General features: G+C 37.8%; 1 protein-coding gene across 1 annotated transcript; it reads right to left on the bottom strand.

The window, feature by feature from the left end:
- Positions 1-7,506: 7,506 nt before the first annotated feature.
- Positions 7,507-8,511, bottom strand: LOC114649449 (trace amine-associated receptor 13c-like). Its single transcript, XM_051924740.1, has 2 exons — positions 7,632-8,511; positions 7,507-7,544 (listed from the first exon to the last, which is right to left on the bottom strand). The coding sequence occupies exons 1-2, from the start codon at positions 8,509-8,511 to the stop codon at positions 7,507-7,509; spliced, it is 918 nt and encodes a 305-aa protein (XP_051780700.1).
- Positions 8,512-20,618: the final 12,107 nt, after the last annotated feature.

Raw genomic sequence — 20,618 nt, forward strand, 5'->3', positions numbered from 1 at the left:
TTCAAGTGATATAATTCAGCTTCTTAGGTCAAGTGTTTTAAACTGTATTCCATTGAATTCAACGCCTTTTACATTTCACATAAACACAGCCCTGTCTTCTTTTTGATGTTGAACATATCAGGTCTGAATTTATAGAATCAGATGTTATGGTAGCCACTCCCTCCTTGTCAACAACAACTGACTAGTGATTTACAGATTGGTAGCAAATATGATATGAAAGTACAAGAAGAGAACTGAAATTAAACAGCAAACATCTAAAGCATTTTCATTTTCTGCAATGTATATTTAAAAACAAAACAAATATATCTCACTCAAGTTTTGTGGCAGGCATATTTTAGAAATGTTATGACGGTTAGCAAACAACAGGCATATGAAGAGCATAAGATTAAAGAATGCAGCTCATTTACAAAACTAAAAAACACATAAAAATAATTCTGTAATATTGGAGTATTTAATAGTTATCTTGCTGCTAAGGGGTTAAGTATAATTGAGGACTTTTTGATTAAAATTATTATGTATGTCTGGGATGTGATATTAAGGACAGCTGAAACTCTCATAATTTCTATATTTTACATTGAATGAAATGTCATCAGTAAACATTACCTCTCTCCAGCAAACAAGATTCAGTAAAACTCCAGGATTTACACTCGTAGAAGTGTTAATGAATAATTCATGTCGGCTGCTTATTATCACTGACAATTCTTCTCTCACCCCTGCTATATAGTAGCCAAATGTGTAAAAGACGTAACCCAGTGTTCTATCGTGGACAGGAAGTCAACCCTTGTAATAGGAACAAAAAATCAATCAACCAGTTCTTTTTTAATAAGTAGCAATTACTCCAAACATACAACAAACATTCCCCGTATGTCTGTCTCTTTTGTTAGCTTCTGATGGTCATGATAACATGGCCATGAGCCTCTTCAAGGATGCAGTTCATTGTAAAAATCTTACTCCCATGTATATTGTTACTCGTTTATGTTGACCTCTTTTGTAAGTCGCTTGGATAAAAGCATATGCTAAGCAAATAAATGTAAATGTATATACTATACTTCTTACTTCTCTGAAGAAACCCGCACCGCATTTTCCTGGCCCACCGAAAAACACTATTTGCTCCACACACTTAAAGACTTTTTCTTTTAACTGTGTGATCACATGAGAAAATGCATAGGGTAACATTCAATGCTATAAAAATAAAATCAACTTTATTTAGACATAAAAATATAACTTTAATAAAATACCAAGAAAAACGGAAGAAAGGTGTTGAGTAGAAAATAGCTTTTTACATGACCTGCAAGAGCTGGTGGATGACATGCTAGCATGCAGGACTCATAACTTGTGTTTCAATAAAACAGTATTGTAACCGGTTCACTCAATCTGTATGATATTTGTTTGTTATATTATTGTTTCGCCTTGGCTTAAATGTTCTTGTTCAAAGTCAGCATCTAATAGAGTCCCTGCAGCTGCAGATCATAAGGGCAGGACAGTGGTTTGTGCCATCCTTCTCTAATACTGATGTGGAACTTGAAGATTGACCTGCACATTTGGTGACAAGCAGAGATAACTCATTATTTATGCTGTATACATTTCATAAAAATAAAATTTTGAGAACCTGCATTATTTACTTATCTGTTCTACCACTAAGTCCTGCATAGTCTTTAATGCAAATGATCAGCATTATATAGCCGGTGTGGCAGTACCATCCAATATTAGCTGTTACAGCTCTGGGGGATGTTGCACTGGCCTTGCAAAGCATTATGGGACACTGGGGAAAAAAGTTCTCTTAAACCAGCTGAGTAAGTAAGTAAATCGACGAATGCAAATGCAGTTAATTTGCTGTGAATAAAATGGTAAAATTTGGTAAAATTTGCTGATAAACACTAAACTCTAAAATGAAAGATCAGCTGGACCTGTATTACTTTAGTATTGATCAATTTCTTATGATGATGTTATTCCTGCTCGGCATTTGCCTGATGCACCTCCACCAGTGCCCATTAGGTCAGCTGCAGGGTCGTCAGCTGGTACCACTGTTCACTTATGTTTCACCCCCCTACACATTACATCTCTCAGTGGGGATGGGGGTGGGGGGAGTGGCCAAATGGGTATGTCTCCCCATCACTCCCTACAGCTGGCCTTACTGTGGAGTTAAACCCCAAAATCTATGTTTCCTTCACAGCCACAACCAGTAGATAGCCTTCTCCACCTCTTATACTAGCTCTTTAATGGCCTTCTGTAAGTTGGTACCAGTCATACCCATAGCCCACAGGAGCCAGATTTATCCATGAAACCACTGCCTCTGACCTCTACTGGATAGATGGAAGTCGCCCAGCCTGCCTTTTTGCACTCTGCTTCCAACTAAGAGTACTTGAGGCGCTTGTACTCATGTGCTACTGGTAGCCCCTGCTCCCAGGGGATAGTAAGTTCGATGATGAGGACCTTCCTGTCTGCTGTAGACCACATTACAGCTTCTAGTCTTAATAGTGTTTGAGTGATTTCTAATGGAAAAACTAGCTGCCTATCCAAGTTCTCCATCAAATCCTATTCTTTCCCAGTGGTCAGCACTGACTATGACTACAATGTCTGGCCGAGGGAGTTCTGAAGCATTATTTGTCACCACCCTGCACCTATCTAATAGCTCGACGAACTTCCTCATCTCTAGGTTATGCTGCCACCTATATCACCCCTGTGTCACTGCAACCTTGCATCCCTGCAAGATGTGCTGGAGGCCTGTGTTACTGTTGCTACAGTTCTCCTCTCTCCCAAACCACAAAATGAGGTTCCAAGGACAAGGGAGAGTGTCCTACATCATCCTTATCAGGAAGCTCAGCTGCATATGTGGTGTCCCCCAGCTGACAACTCTAGTTGTGTAGGCCTCCCATCGTTTCTGGCCCTGGGTCACTGCCTTAAGGAGGTAGCACTCGTGCTCCACTACAATAGTCTTTCTCTGCACCTTTGTGGCCTTTTTCCATACCAGTGTAGGTTCTCCTCCACCCAGTCCTACTCAGCTTTCTTGTACTGTCCCCAGAACCTCTTTCTGTTGCAACCTCTTGCTGATGGCAAGGTCAACTTTGGTCTGTGCCCTCCACTTGCATCCTATGCCGATTTTTACTTTTGCCGGCCTTATCAGGTTGACCCTAGATTCCCTTATTTAACACCAGACAAGTTTTCTCCTGCGTGTATCTGAGGCTGACTGCCTTAAGAAGCAGCTGCAGGGCATTCTTGCCAAAGAGACCTGCATCAGAGAAGCAACGGGGGGCACCAAGCCACTTCCTGATAACTGTTAGCTGTGCAATCCATTCTACTGGTGACTATTGACTACCTCACTCACTTTAAGTGAGTGGTACACTGGTAAAGTGTGCACTGTGTGAAAGCATGCGTCACAAGAGCAATTGCAGAGATGGATGGATCAGTTCTCCAAAGCATGTCAGGACTTTAACCTCATTATCAGTCTGAAGAAAACTAGGGTGATGGACTAAGGTTTTGAGAGTCCACTCTCTATCAACACCTACGACTAAACACTGGAAGTGGTGCAATCAGTTCATGTACCTTACTGACACCTTCTCTCTAGATGCAGAGATTGACCGGAGGATCAGTCTTGCTGCCTCAACTTTTGCCAAGCTGACCGAGTAACATGAAACTGATTCTCCACACCAAGATGTCTGTCTACAGCAAATATGTGCTCAGCGGAAAGAAAGAATGACGATTAAATGCCCTTCAGGCACATTCTTGGCATCAGCTGGTTGGACCAAATGATGAAAGAGAAAGTTCTTACATATGCCAAGATCTCCAGTTTTAACACCCTGCTGATGCACCGGCAACTTTGTTTTATTGGCCACCAGATATATAATGGAAGAAGCCCCAAAGATCTATTGTATGATGAGCTGGTTGTTGGCATCAGGGCACAAGGTGACCCCCACTGCTGCTTTAAGGATGTCTACAAGTGTGGCACGAAGTCCAGCAGTATTGACATCAACATCTGGGAACCGCATTCACTGGAGACAGGAGATCCAGAGGGGAGCCAGCATCAGGCTGCAGCAGAGAAGAGAGTGTGGCAAAAAGTAATCCAGGGGACAATCTGGGCAAAAGCAACTTTTTGTGTCCCGATGCCAGCGAGACTGCCTCTCACAAATTAGGCTCTACAGTCACACCAAGCACTGTGCTGTTAGCACTTAATACTTTATCCCATCCATGTGGGCATATACCACGTTCTCACAAGGGCAACAGTTGCTTACATATATAATGTAACAACACTAGTACAGTGAAGTTCTACAGTATGTGCTTTCATCATTTTATTTTAATAGGAGCCACTGTATCTAAAGCCTGTTTCAAAGCCCCATTATCATTAGATGTCAGTTGATCTTAATTGTGTTGCATAACTATGTTTGAGATTCCCAAAATATCTGAAAAGTTAGACGCAGAGTTACAGTCTGGATGTTGTATTATCCTTGCTTTAATCTGCAATTGTATTGATAAGAGCAAAAACAAAGCAAACATAAATAAGGAGTGACTAAAAGTGACTTAATTTAATGGAGTAATGTTTAAAATCTGAATCTCAGTTCTATAAGATCCAATGTGTGATTATGATAATTAGTTGAGCTTTTGACAATCTGAATCAATCCTACTGAGTTTAACAGATGAGTAAAACATTTGCTAAAAGTATCAGTTTTCACATCATTTTGGATATATAAATCCTCCATCCACACAACATGTCTGAGGCTAGTTGTGACAGAAATGGAAAAAGATGGGGATGATAAACACAGACTTTAGAACCAAGAATTTGAAATAACCAGGCAAACAGGAATCAAAAAGGTAAAACAAGTCAAAAACCAAAAGCAAAAACCAGATGTAAGGGCCTACACTGAAATAAAGGTAGAGATGCTAGATATTTTTGCAGACCTTACCTATATACTGAGGTATGACTCATATAGCCATCACATTTACAAAATCACCCCATCATTTCATCAGTCACATGTTACATCCTAAATCTGAAGAACAACAACATTTATTTATATAGCACATTTTCATACAAGCAATGTAGCTCAAAGTGCTTACATGATGAAGAAAGAGAAAAAAGACTAAATAAATAAGAATTAAAATAAGGGAACACTAATTAACATTGAATAAAAGTAAGGTCCGGTGGCCAGGGAGGACAGAAAAAACAAAAAAAACAAAAAAAAACTCCAGGCGGAGAAAAAAAAAAATCGGCACAGGTTCCAGGCCACGAGACCGTCCAGCCTCCTCTAGGCATTCTACCTAACATTAATGACCTCAATCAGTCCTCATTGTATTCAGGGTTCTCATGGAAGAACTTGATGATAACGGTCATGTGGACTTCTGGCCATGTAATCCATCAGTGTAGGGACATCATGGTACTTTGAATAGGCGGTGGTGGCGCAGATAGCCACCACATAAAACCAGAAAAACAACACAAGAGAAAGTTGGGGTTAGTACGGATTTTGAAACCATCATGAATAATAATGATAATTAATTGAATATACAGAGCATCAGGATTAAACTAAAATGAAGCTATGAGAAAGCCATGTTAAAGTAATGTGTTTTTAGCAGTTTTTTAAAGTGCTCCACTGTATTAGCCTGGCGAATTCCTACTGGCAAGCTATTCCAGATTTTAGGTGCATAAAAGCAGAAGGCCACCTCACCACTTCTTTTAAGTTTAGCTCTTGGAATTCTAAGCAGACACTCATTTGAGGATATAAGGTTACGATTTGGAGTGTAAGGTGTAAGACATTCCGAAATATAAGATCCTAATTTTATCTTTGCTTGGCTGATAGTAGTATGTGTTACTTTAATAACTGTTATTATCATCCTTCTGTTATGTTGCTGTGTTTTTAAATGTAAAATGCGAGCCTTTATGTCACCTGTTACCAACATCATGGTAAACACTTCTGTCACCCTCCTGATTTTGGTTGTGTTGCCTTGTAACTGAAATAACCCTATGCTAATGTAGACTTAGGTGAATCAATTGCTTAAGATAAATGTTTATTGATGATATTGCTCTAGAGAACAAAAGGGGTTGATTGTGAAATATGATTTTTACTATTTGATTATTATATTGATTATTATAACCTTTTTACTATTAGCTTTTACACTTAGCACTCTTTGACAGTATTTTAATTAAAGCTTTTTAACCTTTGACCCAGTCTCTGTTATGCTGAGCTGGGATGTTGTGTACAAGGTTAAGAATTTATAAGAGGTGGTAAAGGCAGGAATAGGAGACATTCTCACTCCAAGAATTTGTTTATGAGTAACTTGCAAGAACATGAGAAATGCCAAGTAAAAAAGTGTAACAAACAAAAGAAAACTCTTCACTTACTTTAAGATTGTTATGTACTAAATAGAAATATTGTTAAATTTAACTGAATAAAATCAGGAATTTTGATTTTGCAATGCCATTACTATTGGACCAGGTTGGTTATTTTTAGTTAACTTTTTAATTTAGCCTTCCAACCATTCTTTTGTGTTTTGGAAACACCAGCAAGGAGTGTTCATTTTCCAGTAAGTTATGGGGGGTCATGCTGACTATCCTTGTATAGTTGCTAGACAGTAACCAGACATGAATGGCAAATAAAGCCATCTCAAGCTGTACATCCACACACTTACTTGCTCATTCTAAGAAAATTTAGAGATACCATTCAGCTTACCACCATGCAAAAAACCCCAAGTGAGCACAAAGAAAACATGCAGACTTGACATAAAGTTCAATCAAACAAGGCACTTTGAAATGATAGTGCTACTGTGTATATTCTGCCATTTTAAATATGCACTTTCAGATGTCACCCACATATTTGAATTAAAATTTTTGTTATTTATTTGTGAATGTATTATTATTCCTCATTTGAAATTATTTTACAATAATTATGTTCAATATAGTAGTACCATAGGTTAATAAAAAGTGATGTACTGTGATACAGTTTTAAATGAGGGATACTAATTCAACTTACTGTAAAATGTCAAAAAATTGGTATATTTCTTACATTAAAATTTCAGTCAGTTATTACATCAAACTCATTTTAAGATTGCCATAAAACATTGTGACATATTAATAAAATTATGTTATATAAAATTATACACACATATTTAATAGTAAACTGAAATCTACTATTCCCTTAAATAATTTTACAATAAACAGACACTCATAACATTTTTAAATAACGTTTCCTTGTATTGCCTTTGACAATTACTTCTATTATAAATATTTCTTTTGTTGCATTCATTTTATCTGTTACTTTTTACCTTATTATAGTGCAGCTTTGTGTTATAACTTACTATTCCCACTGTTTATTATTGTAATTTACTTATCCACATTTTTATCACATGATTTGTTTCACTTATTTCTAATATATATGCATATATACAGTATATATATGCATACATATAGGCAGCATGCTCCATACATAATTATTATTTTTCCAATTTTTTCTTTTGGATAATTAGGCTTTTTTTACTGCATACTTTAATGAAATTCCAAATTTTATGTTAGCCATCTGTGGTTTACTGATTCTCTGAAAGCAAATTAACAAGTGATGAATCTGGAGAAAGGATTTTAAATGTAATTATAAGTTTTAATGATTTTTGAAACCATGGATAAAATAAAGCATAAATTATTGGATTCATACAGGAATTAAAATATGCTAACCAAATAAAAATATTTTTTAGTATAGTAGGAACAGTAATGTTTATGAGTACCTCAGTTAGTCCACTAATGAAATAAGGTGCCCAGCAAAATAAAAAAGCTCCCATTACAATCCCTAATGTTTTTGCTGCTTTTCTTTCTGATCTTTTAGATATACTTCTTTTTCCATCTATGCAGTCTTGCTGCATTTTACAGTCAATTACTTTAGCATGCCTCTTAGCAACAATAAATATCTTTAAGTACAAAATTACCATTGTCGAGCAGGGTAAAACAAAAGTAATCACTGTATCAACAATGACAAATACAGCATCCACTACAACAAAACAATTATTTTCACACCCATCTTGTCCTTCGCTAGTATCAGTTACACTCAGACATACTATACCAAGTGTGTAGAATAAGGAGAAGACCCAGCTCAGCGCAATGAACAAGCCAGCAACTTGAATAGTTATTTTTGAAGAATAATGAAGTGGATCACATACAGCCACATAACGGTCTGCAGCTATAAAAACCAAGTTGCTAACAGACACTGAAGTTAGCTGAAAAGTTAATAAATTATACACAAAACAAAATATTTTCCCAAAACGCCAACAGTTTTCTATTGTTTTAACAATCATAAAAGGAATTGCAAATATTCCTATCAAGAAGTCTGCAAAAGCCAAAGAAAGAATTAGTATGTTAGTGGATGTGTGAAGCTGTTTAAAATGAGCAATAGAGATTATCACCAGAAGGTTTCCACACGCTGTGAGAATCAAAAGACAAGCTGTGAAAAAGTATGGAACAAGGTAGACTTCTGAAGACTGACTTCTTCTTGTGTAAGAAAAATTAGCAGATAAATTTCCATAAACAGGAAGTTCATTCATTTTAAACAGTTCTTTTTGACGGAAAATCCTGTTTTTAACAGTAAATAGGAGCTACATTCAGTTATCACCCACATAATCTTAGTAACGAATTTATAGAAACATGCTACATTAGGCACTCCCTCATTGTGTACAAGTCTCTTTTTCATTGGCTAGTGTGTAGAAGTGTCAAAGATCCTTTATGTAATGATTTGTTCCAGTTAAAATTTACAGATCATGATCAAACCACAGATAAAAAAAAGTGGAAAAGTAAGCTTCACTTTTACACCTTGCAGTCACCTTACTCCTTTCAGATGTAATGAATATAATTAATTAATAATTTAGTGCAATATATATGCACAACAGGTTAGTTAGTAACATAACTGAACAGCTAATAACATAACAATGACTAAGACAAACACCTTTAGCATATATGAAATAAAACAGATTAAAATCTGGGTGGCATTATGATGTACAGGGTAGCACTAATGCCTCATTAATTCATTAACCTGGGATCAAAGCCCACATCTGGTTATTGCTAATGTGGACTCTGCATGTTCTACATGTGTCAGTGTTTTTATCTATGGATACTCTGGTTTCCCCTTACAAAGCCTCAAAAATTAGCAGTTTAAGTTTGTTAGCAATTGCAAATTGGCCTCTGAGTGATTATGGGTATGGGTAAATGGGCTCAGTGAATGATTAACATCCTGTCTAGGGATTTTCTTTTGCCGAAATGAACTATGGTCTACCCCAAATGACCCTGAATTGGATTAAGTGGTTTTGTGAATGAGATAATAGATGAGATTAAATAACTTTAACATAGTGAATTGAGTAGTAGAAGCTGCTGACTTGTTAATAAAAATGACCACAGTATTTTTAATGTTTATATAGCAGTAAGATTTGTGGACCTCTATGTTCTTTTTCATTTTTCACAGGTGGTGTCTATCACCAAGTGTCAATTTAAATGAATTCAAATGTAAGTCCTTCGGTTCTTTTGATTAAAAGGCTGATTTCTTCCATTGAGGGGTTCAAGGCCCACATGGTCTGAGGTTCCAAGGTTTGAGTCCTTGACTAAATAATTTAGGGGTCAAAGATAACCACACAGAGGTGAGGAAAAGCCAGAATTACAGCTACTAAATGAATTGCATCACTTGCTTTTGTCTCATACAATTCACTATAAGAAAAGTCTTCTGCAAAAACTGTTGAACCCGTTTCTTTCAATTTAGCATTTGCTCCTTCTGGCTTTACAAATACTCTTACGATTAAACTTTCTATTTTCTATTTCTACATTTTCCCAATTTCTATAAATTCCTTTAAGTTACCTTTCATATGTTGCTTTTTACACTTTTTAATTTAGTTTTATTCTTTCCCTGTGTTTTTGAAAAAATGTGTGACAATGATGTTTTACACAAGTGTAATAATAGCTTCTTTTGCTCCCTTCTGTAGTCAGCCTCAGTGTTCTTAATCAGTAATGGAGAAAGATGAAGTAGAAACAGAAAAATTGATGAAATGGAAAAGAAAAATAAGATTCCAAGAAAAAGTGAACTACAGCAGTCCATCCATCCATCCATCCATCCATCCATCCATCCTCTTCCGCTTATCTGAGATCGGGTCGCGGGGGCAGCAGCTTGAGCAGAGATGCCCAGACTTCCCTCTCCCCGGCCACTTCTTCTAGCTATTCCGGGTGAATCCCGAGGCATTCCCAGGCCAGCCAGGAGACATAGTCCCTCCAGCGTGTCCTGGGTCTTCCCTAGGGCCTCCTCCCAGTTAGACATGCCCAGAATACCTCACCAGGGAGGTGTCCAGGAGGCATCCTGATCAGATGCCCGAGCCACCTCATTTGACTTCTCTTGATGCGGAGGAGCAGCGGCTCTACTCTGAACCCCTCCCGGATGACTGAGCTTCTCACCCTATCTTTAAGGGAAAGCCCAGACACCCTGCAGAGGAAACTCATTTAAGCCACTTGTATTCGCAATCTCATTCTTTCGGTCACTACCCGTAGCTCATGACCATAGGTGAGGGTAGGAACATAGATCGAATGATAAATTGAGAGCTTTGCCTTACGGCTCAGCTCCTTTTTCACCACGACAGACCGATGCAAAGCCTGCATCACTGCGGATGCCGCACCGATCAGCCTGTCGATTTCACGCTCCATTCTTCCCTCACTCGTGAACAAGACCCCGGGATACTTGAACTCCTCCACTCGGGGCAGGATCTTGCCCCCAACCCTGAGAGGGCACTCCACCCTTTTCCGGCTGAGGACCATGGTCTCAGATTTGGAGGTGCTGATTCCCATCCCAGCCGCTTCACACTCAGCTGCAAACCGACCAAGAGAGAGCTGAAGATCATGGCCTGATGAAGCAAACAGGACAACATCATCTGCAAAAAGCAGTGACTCAATCCTGAGTACACCAAACTGGACCCCCTCAATGCCCTGGCTGCACCTAGAAATTCTGTCCATAAAAGTTATGAACAGAATTGGTGACAAAGGACAGCACTGGCGGAATCCAACTCTCACTGGAAATGGGTTCGACTTACTGCCGGCAATGCGGACCAAGCTCTGACACCGGTTGTACAGGGACCGAACAGCCCTTATCAGAGGGTCCGGTACCCCATACTCCCGGAACACCCCCCACAGGATTCCCAGAGGGACACGGTCGAATGCCTTTTCCAAGTCCACAAAACACATGTAGACTGGTTGGGTGAACTCCCATGCACCCTCCAGGACCCTGCTAAGGGTGTAGAGCTGGTCCACTGTTCCACGACCAGGACGAAAACCACACTGTTCCTCCTGAATCCGAGGTTTGACTATCTGATGGTCCCTCCTCTCCAGAACCCCCGAATAGACTTTTCCAGGGAGGCTGAGGAGTGTGATCCCTCTGTAGTTGGAACACATCCATCCGGTGAATTAATTAACTACATGCAAAAAAATGACACAATTTTAATGTATTTTATATAAGGGAGAAAAAGAAGAAACGTTTTATTTAATCAGCTATACAATCAGTCCCTTGCAGTGTACGAAAAGAAGAATCATAAAGCTTGTATGATCCAGTAACGACTTCCATCTGCCCTCCCATGGTCATTGGCAGCTCAGAGATTCATTACTGAAAACAGGCAACAAACCACCACCACAACCACACAAAGAATGAACTGAAGTGAGCTACACTGGAAATGAATGACCAAATAATGAAACTAACTAACTAACTATCAACTTTGCCTCTATGGCCTTCTTATTCTGTGCTTTGCGTTGCTTTTGATGAAACCATCCATGAATGTTTTTCAGCTGTTTTGGTTGCTTGTTCCTCTTTTAGATAATCTTTTAGATTTGTTTGTGGAAAAATAAATTAATGAAGGTCTTTTAAAACTTCAGTTATACTGGAACCTTTCCCAATCATTTCCCTGCTGAGAGATATAACAATCTTCAGACATTTTCTTGGAAGAATTCTTGCTGTTACCTGGCTGCCTTGGAGTTTTTCAGGCACATATTCAGTATAGCTTCTCCTGTATGGTTTGATGTGATCAATATTATATTGTTTTTTAAAATAAACCATTCAAAATGTTTCAAAGCAACAAGCTTGCCAGAAATGCATTTAATATAGTACTGTCCAGAGAAATCGGGTTCAATATGCATGGCACACAAGACTCTCCTGAAACTGTAGAATTAAATTTGTTCCACTGTCATTTATATTCTTGCAATGAGCTTGCCTCAGAGTGTGTTTACTTTGTTCATATCTGAGAAATCATGAAACTATTACTTGCATGTTTGTTGGTTGTATGTTTCAAAGTAAAATTTATGGCACTTTCCAGTCACACAAAAATAGAAAGCACAGTTCACATGATGTACGTGATTTTAAACCTGGGGTTGTTATTGGTTATAGCAAATTTTCAGAAAGCTGTTTCAAAGTTAGTTGCATATCATTCAGTGGCTGATGAAAGTATTTCTGTATATGATAAGCTATAGATGAACACTGGAGACACAAGTTTTGAATGTGATTCGTTCTCATGTAAACATTTTAACACTGATCCTACAGAAGATCTAGCAAAAGTTATTGAGCTAAAATAAGCTCAATAAATAAAATAATAATAATAAATAATAATAAAATAAGTGTTAAAGTTAGAAAATCTTGTATATGTTCCAGCTAAATGTATTGATGACTTCCTACATGAACTTGAATAAATTTCTGCATCTGTTGCTGTTACCAGAAACAAATTTTAAAGCTAGTTTATCTTTGTGTAAAAGATGGTTGGTGTATGAACATTCAACAAACATCATTTGTAACATCTGAATTGACAAGCCTTTGTCAGAAGCTAGATGCTGTCAAATCAAGGAATTGTTGATTGAGTTAAAGGATGAAGTTAAAACTAGAAATGGTTTAAAAGAAAACCTGTAGAAAAATAATTTTCCCCTGTAGTAAATGTGAATATCAGTGAAGTAAAGATAATTACTGCATCTGATCACTACAAATTTTACTTTGTGCTATTGTTTCTGTATTCTTCAGAACTGTAACCAAACTGATGCAGAAAGGGAGATATACATAACAAAAAGAGAAGGTGCAGATTCTACCGAGGAGGCAGAGGATGGTGGTGTTGTAATTTAGGGTGTCAAGGTTATCAGTGAACTAAAGAATATTGCCTCTGCTTTTTTCATGTTTGGCCTTGAAGCTATTCAGAGGATCCTAATAAACATGGATGAGCATAAGCTTTATTGAAAACTGTAAGTACATAAAATTAATGCTTCAGTAAACATCATATGAATAATGAGGATATTCTTTTGTATTCTGGTTTTCTCAATTACAAATATTCTCCATAAGTTACAGAAGCCAATTTTTTTTGCCTTCTTTCATAAATATATGATAGGGTGCCTCAAGAGGAGTTGTGGTATTGTGTGCGGAAGTAAGGAGTGGCAGAGAGGTCTGTAAGAATTGTACAGGTTATGTACGAGGGAAGTGTGGCAGTGGTGAGGTCTACGGTAGGAGTGATGGATGCATTCAACGTGGAGGTGGGATTACATCAGGGATCTATTCTGAGCCTTTTCTTATATGCAATGGTGATGGACAGGTTGACAGATGAGATTAGGCAGGTGTCCCCTTGGACTATGATGTTGCTAATGACATTGTGATCTGTAGCGAGAGTAGGGAGCAGGTTGAGGAGACCCTGGAGATGTGGAGATATGCTCTAGACAAGAGAGGAATGAAGGTCAGTAGGAACAAGACAGAATACATGTGTGTAAATGAGAAGGAGGTCAGTGGAATGGTGAGGATGCAAGGAGTAGAGTTGACGAAGGTGGATGAGTTTAAATACCTGGCATCAACAGTACAGAGTAATGGGGATTGTGGAAGAGAGGTGAAAAAGAGAGTGCAGGCAGAGTGGAATGGGTGGAGAAGAGTGTCAGGAGTAATTTGTGACAGATGGATATCAGCAAGAGTGAAAGGGAAGGTCTACAGGACGGTAGTAAGACCAGCTTTGTTATATGGCTTGGGGACGGTGGCACTGACCAGAAAGCAGGAGGCAGAGCTGGAGGTAGCAGAGTTAAAGATGCTAAGATTTGTGTTGGGTGTGACGAGGAAGGACAGGATTAGAAATGAGTACATCAGAGGGTCGGCTCAGGTTTGACAGTTGGGAGACAAAGTCACAGAGGTGAGATTGTGTTGGTTTGGACATGTGCAGAGAAGAGATGCTGGGTATATTGGGAAAAGAATGCTAAGAACAAAGCTGCCAGGCAAGAGGAAAAGAGGAAGGCCTAAGAGAAAGTTTATTAATGTGAGGAGAGAAGACATGCAGGTAATGGGTGCGACAGAGCAAGATGTAGAGGACAGGAAGATATGGAACAAAATGATCCACTGTGGCAATCCCTAACAGGAGCAGCTGAAAGAAGAAGAAAAAAAAATGCATTATTAGCACTGAAGGGAGAAATAATCAACTATAAAAGAATAATTGTAAGATTTGAACCCAGTAAGCTCATTCATGTTACCGTACTTGGTTTTTACAGGAAGCAATTCACCATCTGGCAGTTATGTGGAAACGTTTATTTTATGTGTAATTTTCCCATTCTCAATCACAGTATGTACACTGACAATATCAGTTCCTGCCCTGGTATTATTTGCCTTGTGATCTGTGAGTCATCAAACCATTTGTACTTTAAATGGTAATGCAGTTAGTTTAGCAAGCTGCATATTTCTGTGAAACAAATTGCCTTTTTCTTAGCTATTTGAATAAGGAAAGAATTGTTATATTGGTAAAACATATTGCTCTTTATGATTTTTGTCTTTTAATTTTTGTAATTGATGGCAGGTTTTCATCCTTCTGGTTTAGATCTTTGCATTACAACGTTATTCATAGGCTTCATGAATTCTGCTGTTAAATCCTAGAATGCCCCATTCACTACACTGGCACTTCTCTGGGCATTCCACAATGTCTGGTTAAGGACTGACTATGTTTATTTGGGGGAATTTGGCATAGGAGTTTTGCTTCTGTGCTGAGTGTTCATTCAGAGAGAGAGACATGACATTTTTAACATTTCAGTGACCTTTTCTGCTTGTTAAACAGTGCAGCTGGGATCAGCATTTCTGATAGGACATTTATAACCTTTTATTTTATGATTGGATGCAGCCTTAAAGACTATACTCCTTCACCTTAAACTTGCTGTTTTTCAGGTTGGTTTCAGGACATTGGTTGCACAAGTAACTGATATGTATTTCTCTAGATCTTTCTTTCTGGCACAGGCAAGGCCTGAATCCATTCCAGAAAGCATAATTAGTGAGTTATCCAAATCTTTGGCTTCACAGGTCACAAAATTCTGGCTTAATCTGTTCTAGAAACACAGGTTTGGATACATGTTTTCTGCTATGGAATTAGCTCAATTTTTCTGAATCCTGAATTATTTTAATCAGATTTCACACTAATCCTGCTTTCTGGAACAGACCTGTGTTTAATTCAAAATAGGCTCATGTGGGTATGGAGCTGTATGGATATTGGCAGTATTAAGTTTAAGTCATGAAACAGCCCTAAACAAAGCACCGGTCCATCACAGTGATAAAGCAATACAGTATAATATCCGCAGAAGTATGATGTTTACAGTGATTTGGTTGATAGTAAAAACAACTCTAACTTGCCTTAGTTAAAATAAATGAGATCAGACTAAATTACACTTTTACTAAAGAACTGCTTAGAGTGTTTTGGAATAGTTAAAATTAATTAAATGAGTTGTTTCCATAAAATGCAAGATTATCCATGATTGTACATTGTTGTGTTTTCTCATAGCATAGCGCAAACAGTCAAAATGAAATGTAAACTTGAAAAGGTCCATTGTTACAGTAAAAAACCTACAGTATATGGAGAAATGCAGCATAACCAAAAAATATTTCTAGAAAGTTTCCAGTAAATTTTAGTGGTAGAAAACCATCTATTTCTGCTATGATGTTCAGTCTAAATAATTTCAACTTGTAGTTTTTGAGTGATATAAGTATGTTACACAAAGCTCTTTTTTAATATAATTTTATAAACATTTGCATTTGTTTTAGAAATTTCAATGATGTGGTATTTAAGGGGGTTTCCATAGATTTCTCCCTATGAAATAAAATATCTAAGCACTTATTTCACTTCAAATATAAAGATACTTTGGCTTTCTTAGTACTTTACATTAAAGTCATTAACTATTATCTAACTAGACAAACAGCCCGTTTCAACAACATAAGATGAAACGGGCATGAGTTTGTGTCAGCAGTGTATGAAGAACAAATGATAAGTAACAAAGAAGTTGTTTTGTAATGATTGTAGTGCGCTTTACTCATTACTGTACAGGCTTGTACTGTTAGTTGATGAATTTTCCAGACCTATAGTATAATATTGAATGATGAATGTTCCAGTACAATATGGAATAGTAATAAGTATAAGCACCACAAACCTGATATAGGCTTATTGAATGAATGCATAATTGAATCAGAATGTGTAATTAGGCCTCGAGCTGTAGTTGAAATTGCCTTTCAGGCCTCTAGAGCTTTAATCAAAGTTGCCTTACTCTTTGAATTTTTGCGGCCGTAAATCCGCCACCTGCCGCGATGTTGGGGTTGGATGTCGGTCTTGTAAGGTTTTTCGGGCAGGTGCGCAGAAGGCGACTGCGCATTCGGCTTCAGAAGGACGTTAGTGAGTGAGTGAGGAGGCAGGCGAATTATGTATTAAGGTAACAGCATTACAAGATTATCCTCAATCATTATTTCTTGATCTTGTACAAATGTAGGCATTCTGTCTCTTTGAACATTGTTATCCTGTGCCTGTACTCATAATTAAGTTTCTGGTTCAAACTAAATATATGAAATGTTAAAAAGTTAATTTTTAGATGCAGGTTTTTAAGATTGCACAGGTTCTAAGACTGTGAATGAAGGTTGTACAAACAGGTTTGTGTATATATCTACAAACCTGTATCTATCTGGTCAAGATGAATAATATGACCGAAAAGTATGACAAGTAACAGGAAACACTTGACTTTTTTCCTGATTTCTGTATACTAAATTGAAAAGTTACATTAAACCAAAATCTGGGATTTTGTTTTGCAATATGAAATTCTACATGTGTTTTTTTGTCCCTTTTATAATTTAATTGTTCTGAGTGCTCTTGCCAGTAAGTTATGAAGGGATTATTCTGAATATCTATGTAGCAATAGTGGTAGGCAGCAAACATATTTAATGTGTATACTAAACCATTAGAAAGGGTGTTGGTCTCGTCCGTTACAGGAGATGGACGTCTGAAGCAGAGCTCCGTTAGCAGCGGCTTTATTTTCGCACATATTTATTATTATTTAGAGGTATCCTGTATTTACCCAATCCAAGGAACTTCCACTACAATATATAAACATGAGTAACAAGAAGATAAGTCAGAAAGAACCGGAAAAGAAACTTAAAGCTGCATCAAAGTCTGGACAGACGTCCGGCCTGAGTACGAGGTATGGCCACACGGAGACTGACCTGGAACAGGCAGACGAATGCGCAGACTTCCTAGGACCCCGCTCCACTGCATCGTCTCCTGTCAAGAGTGAAAATGGGAGCGAGGGTGCAAGTGACACAGGTCTCGATGGTTCGCCGATTTCTGGGGATCATTCAAGACTAGAAAAGGCCCTGCAGTACGTGCTCTCATCTACTCATTGCGAGCACGCAGCATCTGCTGTAACAGGAGCTGCTATTCCACTCGTGGAGCACGAAAGCCAAAGAGAACTGTCCGAACTGAAAGAGATGATCACTACACTGGCCACTGCCACGGCTACGGCCTTAAGTGAGCTTAAGAAGGATAACAAAACCTGGGAAATGCGTCACTATATGTTTATGTTTTAATTACAGCTATAGACGTGAGTGTGTGGAAGTGTGGAAGTAATTAAAGTAGGGTTTGATTTTTCTTTTTTTACTACCCTAAAGTAGACTGTTTAACATCATACCCTTAGTTAATTGCTATTTCTACTATTGCATTAGGATCTATTATGTTTATCCTAGATCACTTTTTAAAATCATTACCTGGGTTCATTATTTTATTATCTTAATATCTTAAAATTGCTGAAGATTATTTTAAGCTTAAAGACTGTTAATGATTATATTTTTGGCAGATAGTATTTAGACTTTAGCTGCAATAGATATCTCTACTCTGTTTTAATTCTCAAACGCCGCTGTGGGGTGGGGTTGTTTCGTTTTGGACGTGCTCTGTCTCTTTGTATGTCAGAGGACTGGGACATAGCTAAGTGGGATCAAGCCTCATGCAGGGAGGCAAAATGGGGGGGGGTAAAGGGGGGAAAGAAGGAGAGCGGGCTATATCTAATCTATTCTTCTAATCCTTATAACTATAAATATCAAAGCAACAATGGGCTATATGGCAATAACTCATGGGGAATTTTGAAATTAAGATTAAAACTGCCTCACTACCAGTTTAAGAATATAAAATGACATTAAAAACTCAGAATCAATGTCTCCATGATGGGACAGTTAACTTTGTGAGCTGGAATGTTAAAGGCCTGAATCACGAATTAAAGAGAACAAAGTATGCTCTCACCAACAGGCTTAAATGCTAAAATAGTATTTTTACAGGAGACCCACTTACTAAGCAAGGATCAGTTCAGACTGCAAAAAGACTGGACTGGCCAAATGTTTCATTCTAACTTTATAAAGAAAACTAGAGGTGTGGGAATTTTCATACACAGAACAGTCCCATTTGTAGCATCAGATGTAGTATCGGACCCCGAAGGGAGATATGTGATGGTCATGGGCAACTTATTTAACAGTAAAATGATTCTGATAAATGTTTATGCACCTAATGTCGATGATAAGGAATTCATGCAAAATCTATTTGCATCCATTCCCAATGTGAACAAATTATAATGGCTGGGGACTTTAATTGTGTTTTAAATCCACTCTTAGATAGGACTCCTGTGACAGGGGGGACGACATCTAACACTGCAAAGACAATTACACAGTTTTTAACTGACCACAACTTATCAGACCCCCTGGAGGTTTCTTAACCCAAACTCAAGAACTTATTCGTTCTACTCACCAGTGCATCATAGCTACTCAAGAATTGATTATTTTTTTAAAGATAATAATTTCTTGCCTATGATTAAATCGTGCAAATACGACACAATTGTTATCTCCGACCATGCCCCTCTAGTCTTGGAGCCAAAATCATTAAGCCCCTCATACTCACCTTGCAGATGGTGTCTTAACCCTCTTCTATTAGCAGACGAGAACTGCACAGAATTTATATCCAAACAAATCAGCTTCTTCATAGAGACAAACACACCCTCAGAGGTTTCTGCAGGAACACTCTGGGAAACTCTAAAGGTCTTCTTAAGAGGACAGATTATTTCATATCTTTCCCACAGAAATAAATTAGAAACCAAGAAAGCGTCAGAACTAAGAAGCGAAATTACTAGAATAGATGAAGAACAAGCCAGGCGTCCTAGTGAGGCTCTTCATAGGAAAAGGCAGGCTCTGCATACAGAACTCAACATCTTGACAACTAAAGAAACTGAATAACTTATTTATAAGTCAAGACATCATTATATGAACACGGAGAGAAAGCTAATAAGCCTTTAGCTCAACAAATCCACAAGCAAGAAGTTCGCAATGCAATCGCAGTAATCACCAACACGAATGGAGAAGAAATCATTGACCATAAAAATATAATGCACACATTTAGAGATTACTATAAAATCTTATATTCTTCTGAGTTCAAAGAAGATAACACACAATCTAATGCATTTCTGCATACATTACAGACACCACAAATAGATACTTTAAATGCTGAGGAACTGGATAAACCTCTGACCCTATCAGAATTACTAGATGCTATAAAGTCACTTCAAAGTGGGAAATCAGAAGGCCCTGATGGCTACCCTGTAGAATTTTATAAGAAATTCTCCACTCAGCTAGCTCCCCTCTTATTGGCAACATTTACAGAAGCTATAGACAATCAAATTCTACCTCAAACTTTTCGTCAAGCTTTAATCACTGTCTTTCCTAAACAAAATAAGGACTTGTTACAATGTGCATCATACAGACCAATTTCACTCCTGAATAATGATGTTAAGATACTCTCAAAAATAATAGCTAGAAGGATGGAGAAAGTGCTGCCTTCAGTAATATCACAGGATCAAACTGGATTTATTAAAGGCTGACACTTATTTTCCAATCTCTGATGCCTGTTTAATGTAATATATTCAACAGCAAAGTCAAACACCCCAAAGATATTATTATCACTAGATGCAGAAAAAGCATTTGATATGATTGAATGGAACTACCTTTTCACTGCATTGGAGAAATTTGTGTTTGGCCCAAATATGTGTGCATGAATCAAACTACTGTATACCAATCCAGAAGCTTTAGTTTGTATTAACAACATTTGTTCAGACTACTTTAAGCTAGAACGTGGCACCAGACAAGGATGCCCCTTGTCACCACTGCTGTTTGCAATCGCCATTGAACCACTGGCAGTCCACTGTCGAAATTCTTATAAAATAAAGGGGATTATCAGAGAAGGACTGGACAGAAAATTTCTCTATAAGCAGATGATATGGTTTTATATATATCAGACCCAGAAAACACTGTGCCTGCAGTTTTAACAGCACTTACAGAATTTCAAAAGATATCTTTTGAAAA

This window comes from Erpetoichthys calabaricus, chromosome 3 (genome assembly GCF_900747795.2).
Source record: "Erpetoichthys calabaricus chromosome 3, fErpCal1.3, whole genome shotgun sequence".
In the NCBI taxonomy this organism is placed as follows: Eukaryota; Metazoa; Chordata; class Cladistia; order Polypteriformes; family Polypteridae; genus Erpetoichthys; species Erpetoichthys calabaricus.